The sequence below is a fragment of the Haliaeetus albicilla genome, chromosome 19 (genome assembly GCF_947461875.1).
Source record: "Haliaeetus albicilla chromosome 19, bHalAlb1.1, whole genome shotgun sequence".
Classification (NCBI taxonomy): domain Eukaryota; kingdom Metazoa; phylum Chordata; class Aves; order Accipitriformes; family Accipitridae; genus Haliaeetus; species Haliaeetus albicilla.
Window position 1 is genome coordinate 21,053,322 of NC_091501.1, and position 8,315 is coordinate 21,061,636.

At 43.8% G+C, this 8,315-nt stretch overlaps 1 protein-coding gene across 1 annotated transcript; it reads left to right on the forward strand.

The window, feature by feature from the left end:
* The first annotated feature begins 3,442 nt into the window (after window positions 1–3,442).
* Window positions 3,443–7,369, forward strand: C3AR1 (complement C3a receptor 1). Its single transcript, XM_009921311.2, has 2 exons — window positions 3,443–4,005; window positions 5,853–7,369. Exons 1-2 carry the CDS (start codon window positions 3,914–3,916, stop codon window positions 6,976–6,978), a joined length of 1,218 nt encoding a protein of 405 aa, XP_009919613.2. The 5' UTR covers window positions 3,443–3,913; the 3' UTR covers window positions 6,979–7,369.
* The last annotated feature ends 946 nt before the right edge of the window (window positions 7,370–8,315 follow it).

Consider the following 8,315-nt stretch of genomic DNA (forward strand, 5'->3'; position numbering starts at 1 on the left):
TTGAAGGAGAACATATTTAAAATCAGACTATGAAAGCAATGGAGGATCCGTATTCTTCCCACACAGAAATCTTCAATGAATGAAAACCAAGGAATAGCAGAAATCTTGGATGGAACTCCACAATGTTCAATCATATGCGGTGTGGAAATAAAAAGGCCTACACAAGTAGGGTGAAATGCAGGGTTCATGCCAATCTGTCGGTAGCCTCATAATAAACCATGCAGAAGAATCATTTTGGCTTTTGGTTTGCTTTTTGCTTTGCTTACATAAGAAAAAAAATAAGGCATTGTCCAGGAATGCACTTAATGGGTGGACCAAACATTTGGAATTTCCCTTCTCTGCACAGAAGGTACGGGGAAACCAGTCTCACAAAATGACTCATTAGATTAGATAACTTAAAGATTAATCCCAAGATGAGCATTTTTACTAAACAGTCCAAATATTATTTCAAATGGTGTTTCCTTCACTGAAAATGCCCTGGCAAAACATCTGACACAAATACTCAACCAGTTCTGAGAACCTGTTGTTGTGAAGAGCTACTTTTTAATTATGTATGTTCTACGTATGTACCAGTTTTGCCAAGCTTTCTTCCCAGCTTGGTGTCCAAAGTTTGCGCTTACCTGATCTTACTCAGCAATGTACAAAAATGCCTTGGGGTCATTCAGTAGATTTTCTGAATAGGAGAGCCTGAGGAATACTAGTGCAGGGCAACCCTGCAGATACTTGATGTTTCTGGAGAGTCCCTATAAAACTAAGTGCACTGTTGTAACGATGAAAACAAGCACATAGCAAACACTGGCCACCAGGCCACTGCAGTATGCTTTCTAGAGAAACAGTTGTGCTAGCTATGGCTAAGATTTATAGGGAGAGTTTTGGACAGGTTTTTTTAGGAAGATGGGTTTGCCATATACACAAGGAGCATTCAGGGTCTGTGAAAAATCATAGCTATCTAGTCACGCCACCTGCGGGGAAACAAATGGGAGATCTGAGGGGGGCTGCAAAGCTTGGTAGAACTACAGAAGAAGTAGTAGAAATATGAAATACAAACGGAATTCTCAGTTCTTGGCAAAGTGTTTCGGAGACAACCTGCATGCTCTTGCAGGAGGGAGGCTTTTGTAAATATATTGATCACATTTTTAGAACTGTATATGGGTATAACTATTTAGTAACTGATAGACTGGTGCAGTTTTGAAATAACAAACCTGAAACAGCAATATAAATGGTAACTTGCATCAAGGTTTTAGCCAACTTGTTGTGGTGGCCAGTTGAGTCTATACATCAAGATAAACTTCAGTATGAACGTCCTTATAGACAAGCTGATGGCCTATGGGCTAGATGAGTGGACAGTGAGGTGGACTGAATAGTAGCTGAACTGCTGGGCTCAGAGGGTGGTAATCAGAAGAACTAAGTCCAGCTGGAGACTGGTCACTAGTGGTGTCCAGCTGCAGTTGACACTGGTTCCAGTACTGTTTAACTCTTCATTAATGACCTGGATGATGAAGCAATGTGCACTTTCAACAAGTTTGCAGATGATACAAAACGGGTAGGAATGGCTGATGCACCAGGTGTCTGCTACCATTCAGAGGAACCTGGACATGCTGGACAACTGGGCAGACAGGAACCTCGTGAAGTTCAAGAAGAAGTGCAAAGTCCTGCACCTGGGGAGGAAGAACCCCATGCACTAAATACATGCTGGGGGCTGACCACCCGGAAAGCAGCTTTGCAGAGAATGATGATGTTGTGGTCCTGGTGGACAGAAAGCTGAACATAAGCCAGCAATGTACCCTCGCAGCAAAGAATGCCAATAGCTGCCTGGGCTAGATTAGGAGTGTCGCCAGCAAGGGAGGTGATCCTTCCCCTCTACTCAGCGCTGGTGAGGCCACAACTGGAGTGCTGGGTCCAGTTCTGGGCTCCACAGTACTAGGGAGATATGGACACAGTGGAGTGAAATTTGTGGAGAACAACTAAGGTAATTAAGGGACTGGTACACCTGTCATGCAAGGAGAGGCCGAGAGAGCTGGGACTGTTCAGCCTGGAGAAGAGAAGGCTCAGGGGGATATCATCTATCTGATGGGAGCGTTTAATGGAGATGGAGCCAGGGTCTTCTCGGTGGTGCTTGGTGACAGGACAAGAGGCAGTGGGCACACACTGACACACAGAAAGTTCCATGTGAACACAAGAAAACAGTTTTTTACGTGAGGGTGATTGAACACTGGAACAGGTTGCCTGAAGTCTGTGGAGTCTGCTTCTGTGGAGATACTCAAACCTGACTGGACAGAGTCCTGGGCAACCTTCTCTAGCTGACCCTGCTTTGAGCAGTGGAGTTGGGCTAGACAGTCTCTAGACAGTCTTCCAACTTCAACTATTCCGTGATTCTGTGAATTAGAGCCTTTCTAAGCTAACTCGGTCTGTTTATCATGAGGGGAAGGGAGAGATCCAGAAGAGAAGAGTGCAGTGTGGTGATCTGGGATAACCATCAAAGTGGCAAGTCAAAGGCCTGGTCTGATCTAAGTAACCATTTTATGAAAGTAACAAAATGTCTTTTTTTTCCTCCTTGCTCCACCTCCTTTGAGTGTCTACATCATTAGGCCCTTTTTGCTGAGGTGCAAACCACTTCGCTAGTCAAACTGCTTAAAAGGTCCGTTGATCTGGAAACCTAGGCAGAGAGGTAACACATCGTCTCATCACTGTCCAGGGTGAGCTGACTGAAGATAAAGTGCTTGCTGTGTCAAGGTTGGCTGCAGGGGAGAGGTTTTAACTGGGGGATCAGAGCTGGCCAACTGGTGGAGAAGGACCTTCTTGCAAAGGAGAGTTTGACTAGAGCTAGCGAGTCACATGGTGGTGAAAAGGCTGCAGGTCCCTTGGCCAAGAGGAGCCCATAGCAGTACCTTCTGTCAACACTTTCTGTCTGGGTGTGAGGCATCCCCCAGGAAAGATGGCAGCTGAGAATAAGATGCAGCTAGAGGTGTTTTCCTGGCAGGCTGCTGACAGCCTGTCCATCCTTGGGGGTACAGCCCAGCCCTGGCCTGCCTTCCTGGTCCTGGTTTCATGGGGTTTGTGTTGGAGGCAGCATTTGTGTGTTGCACAGAGATGTGCCCAGGAGGAGAACTCTGCTCTGTCCTGGTTCATTTTCCAGACCAAAACCAAAATACCAAGGCTGATTCTCATATGTATGGGCTTTGTCTTTTCTGCTAGCCGTCTTGATTTCCCAAATTGGGAGGGGTGAAGGGGAACCCTGTTGTTGCACAGTTGAAATGCCTTGCCCTAGATGTCTTTTCTTTTTATAGTCTTGCGACATTTTGTGCTGTCAGCATTTCAGTTAACCACTTCTAACTTTTCATCGGTCAAGTTACTGCTTTAAAAAAAACCAAGACTTTAAATACCCTGAATGGTCAAAAATCAGATTAAAATCCCTTTGACATGACCAATTATGGTTTTCTGAGTACAATGTTCTGTATTTGGTGAACTAAGATGTCTCAGGCTGTGACAGAAGCTGATCTGGATTGATAAGAACCCCAGAAATGGGATTAGCTAGGTGAATGTGCTGATCTGATAAAACGTGGAAGTGGCTAAAGGACAACAGATCAGACACCTGATGGTGGCATGGCAGGGTTTAGAATTGTGAATTACATCAAGCAAAGGTCAGCGTTACATGAACAGGCAAGACATCTGATTCAGTTGTCTTACAGAAACTATAGTAAAGTCTGTGCCTGTGCCTCTCATTCCCTTGCTTTCTATTATTCTTTGACTCAGGGCACTGTCTTGTTTGACAGGGTTGACAGAGCTTGTTTTGGTTCCACTGTTTATTTTATCAGCAGATCATATCTAAAACTTCAAACATGAGTCATTCTAAGCCTTTCCTGCAGAGTGGAAGAACATACTTAGCACACACAGGAAAAAAGCAGTTCCTATAATGTCACATGAGTTTCTTTTTTTCAGTCAGTCCAGAGACAGGACTGGTGGTACTTGCTCCCTGACACACCGAAAAATACCTGCTTCACTCTGGTAGGTATAATAAGCTGCAGAATTCTGCTTTCCTCTTCAACTTGCAATTTCTTGTTCTTCACTCCTGAAAACCTCTCTCTCCCCTCCAGTTCCCTCTTCCATTTTCATAACCACATAGCAGCCCTTTTAGCACTCTTGAAAGCATAGCATGGGCAGTATCTTCTTATTAATTCATCCCTCAGTTTGCTTTGTAGTCGGATTTGTATTACTATATTTACAGCATTCCTTGATGCCCTATCCCCTCCATACCATCTTCTGTAGCTATATGGGGAGGCAGCAAGATGCAGCTCTTGCAGCACTGTTCTCCAGTTGTCCCTGTAAAAGTCACTTCTGCGTGTTATCAGCAAGACCACAGGAAATGGAACAAACTTGTTAGAATGTTAAGTCAAGTCCCCAGCTCCCTTCCAGGGACTTCTTTCATAGCTTTCCTTGCAGGTCACCCTCACCTAAAGCCTCTTAGCAATTGTTACCAGAAAGTGGTAAATTACAATGTTTGTTACGACTGTTTATCTCATTTTCTTTGTGGTGAAGTGGTTCTAAAACTTAATGCATCGCTCCACATTTAGACTATATGTTATGCAAGAGATCGATGCTTTGGAAATTTTTTTTTTTATATATAATATTGATATTTAGTCCTGCACACAAAAGTCCCTGACTGGCATTTAAGTACTGGCATAATAGAGGTTAAAATAAAATCAGTCTGGGTTTTCTTACTCATGTCTCATCAGTTGCTTCTGCAGGCTGTATTCAGCTCTGACCTATGCAGTTTCCTTGTGTTCTGGCAATGCTTTTAGGGACCTTTCAGCAACACAACTGTCTTCATTAGATTCAGCAAGGTTTTAGTTAACAGGGATTTTTATAAACAATTCTATTAATGCCTAAAGGATGAAGGTCAGGCTCTTTTTCTCAGCTTTATCTTGACTTTGCTAGATTTCCTTTACTTTCCTTTCTAAATTTACTAATATCTAAGTCCAAAAATAATTGAGCAATTAAAGTTTTTCCACTACTATTCTCATAGTTTTAAAACATCACTTAAGTATTCTGTGGCTCAGCTTCACTGGCTTGCAATGACACCTTTTCTTATGCCTAAAATGGCTCAAGAACATTACTGCTATTACTCTATATTTTAATTTTTCTTTCTACAACTAAACCTCTGTCTGTTCTTCTTAAACCATGCATTTCTTGCCTTTTGCCTCATCAAGACTAGCTTTCCAAGGAACCGGCAGAGACCTCAGAACAAAAGCAGGGAGAAGGAAGTGCTTACTGAGACTTCCCTAAAAATACCCCTTAGCAAACAGAGTTGCTGTCCTGTCTGTTCTATTTCTAATGTCCTGAAAGTGGAGCAGGGATATTTCATCAAGATAAGCATTGCTTTCTTAACCTAAACCTATTATTTCACTGGTTATGCCAGAAGAAATCACTCACTTTAAAGGGAAAAGGAACTAAAATGCTGACTTCTCTTTCTGAAGAAGTGTACACAAAGCTGGAAATGGATCAGGAAAGACACCTGGTGACAGTGTGGGCATGTGAATAGAGAGCTCCGCTTTAGAGTGGAGACTAAAAAGAACCAGACTGAAATCAAGGGGGATGACAGAGATAGGAGAACGTCAGCGCATACAACCCCCTGTTTGAATAGTGGGCCTTATGTAGCTTGACCACCATGAGAATGATGAAGGTGTACAATGGTCAGATTACTAAGCCTTTAGCACAAACTTGTATTGACCGATGCCTTTGTACCCTGACTGCTCTGTACTGTCACCTGACTCAGAGGTGCTTCAGTACAGATAAAGAGAAGAATTTGGGGACGAGAGTGTGCATTGCCTACTGATTTGCTTTCTGTTTTGTAGCTACAGAATGCCTCAACTCCTGGGTAACAGCAGTTCGCATGAACAGGCTGCTGCATATTATGCATCAGAATCCATTGTCTCCATTGCTATCTTCATCATCGTTATCATCATAGGTATCCCAGGCAACGGATTGGTGATCTGGGTAGCTGGTCTCAAAATGAAAAGGTCTGTGAACATTGTCTGGTTCCTAAACCTTGCTGTGGCTGACTTCATATGCTGTTTGTCCTTGCCATTTTCCGTTGTTCACCTGGCCCTCCATGAACACTGGCCATATGGTTGGTTCCTCTGCAAAGTCATTCCATCAGTCATAATCTTCACCATGTTTGCTAGCGTCTTCCTACTCATGACCATCAGCATTGACCGGTGCCTCCTTGTGATGAAACCTGTCTGGTGTCAAAATCATCGAACAGTGAAATTTATATCACTAATATGCAGTGGCATTTGGATCCTGGCCTTCATTTTCTGCTGTCCTGTCTTCCACTACCGTGATACTAGCACTCACGATGGCAAAACTGAGTGTGGGTACAATTTTGGAGATGATGAGGTGCTAGATTATATGAATGATTCTGTAAATGAGTCATGGGAAGAATATTCACTTTTAGTCTACAATGGTAATGACTCATGGGGAAATTTCTATGAAGGTGATTATTCTGTATCCATTGCCTTAGTGGTAATAAACATCACTAGGGCTGTCTTTGGCTTTGTACTCCCCTTTGGCACAATGGCAGTTTGCTATGCCCTTATTGCTTTCAGAACGCGTGCAAATCAGTTTCACAAGCCACACAGCAGGATGCTGCGAACAATTGTGCTCATGGTGGCTGCATTCTTCATCTGCTGGGCTCCATACCATGTAGTTGGGATTCTGTCCCTTGTACCTACTCTTGGAACAGGACTGAGCGAGTCATTGATCCTCTGGGATCACCTCTCTACAGCACTTGCATACGCCAACAGCTGCATCAACCCCTTGCTCTATGTTTTTGTGGGACGGGACTTCAGGGCAAAGGCACGGCAGTCACTGCAAGGAATCTTGGAAGGTGCCTTTACTGAGGAGCCAACACGTTCGATCACTTACTCCCTTCACGGAAACAAGACTTCAACAGAGAAGGACGTTAGCAGCACAGTGTAATGCAGGAGTTCTGATCGCTGCTGTAGAAAGAGCGAGCTATGGCTCTGCACATCAGCCACTCTCTACTGTAACTTTTTTTTTGCTCCAACACATTTGATTAATCTTCAGATCCACACACAGGGCACTGAGATGGTTCAGATCAGAACAGCTACCCCGCTTTATATCCTACTCGAGAGATGGGAAGTTGGAAGTACCAAGAGTGATAACGAGGGAACACTGGTGAAGCAGGAGACACAGAGTACTTCAGCCTTTGAAGGACACAGGCTTGCAGAGTGATTTGCGGTGGGATCATGTAGTTCAACCTCTGAATTGCTAGATGAGAATGTCATTAGAGTTATTGTCATATGTCTATGTTCTACATCTGTCTCTGATAAAGCACAGGTGAAACTAACTTTGATGGCTCTCCTCGGAATCTGTCATCCCATCTTTCCTCTCCCTGGAACTAAACTTGGGGTCTGAGGGTTTTTTTTCCTGAAGATTTCCTTAGAGGGTAGTGCTACATTTTCTTACAGCAATGCATTAGAACAGCACTTGCCCCAGTCAGCTGCATTGAACTGACTCTCATGCCCTGGTAGATGCCCATGATATTTCTTTGTCCCAGCAAATACATCCCTGTACAGTAGTAACTGGTCCAATGCAGATGCTGTAGCTACGTTCGTTAGCATGCACTCACTGACTGTCTCCCCAACACTCCCTCCACCACCAGAGTCCCAAATCTTCCTTTTAGGAAATAGTCCGAGACTATCCAAATGTACATACGCATCTTAAGATGGCACACAAGCAGAATTTCAGTAACTGCAGTCATTGATGTATCAGATTAGGTGGCTGCTGGACTATCAGTCATTTGGTAAAACCTTGGAATTGAGAGGAGATAACCTCCATTCTGACCCCAAGAAGGCAGGGAACGAGCCTGTTGCGGCACAGCCATGTCCTGCTCTCTACAAGACAGATGAACTTCTCATGTCTTTCTGGTAGAGGAAGGTAAAAATTTCATTTAGTCAGGCTATTTGGGGGTGTTTCCCAAGCTTGAATGTTCCCTGCTGTGAAAAGCAGAGGTACGTTTACTACGTACTCTAAGGAAGTGGTTTAAAATCTGCTTTTTGTGTAGTCCTTCCTTCCTTAAAGGAGTAAGGTCAACAAATGGTATGACAAACAGCTACCAGGTGTTGGTATAGTTTTCACGTTGCCTTTCTGGCGAGTGCGAGTTGAAAGACTCACTGATCTCAGCGCCCTGAGAACAGCCAGCTGTGAGAACTCTCAACTCTTTCTCCCGAGAACTCTCAATTCTTTCTCCTGACATCCTAAAAAGCCTCAGTCATAAAGTACATATAGGTGTG

Coding starts and splice junctions, on each gene's coding strand:
- C3AR1 (XM_009921311.2), top strand. CDS start 3,914: ATGTCACATGAGTTTCTTTTTTTCAGTCAGTCCAGAGACAGGACTGGT. Junction 4,006..5,852: donor AAAATACCTGCTTCACTCTG/GTAGGTATAATA, acceptor TCTGTTTTGTAG/CTACAGAATGCCTCAACTCC.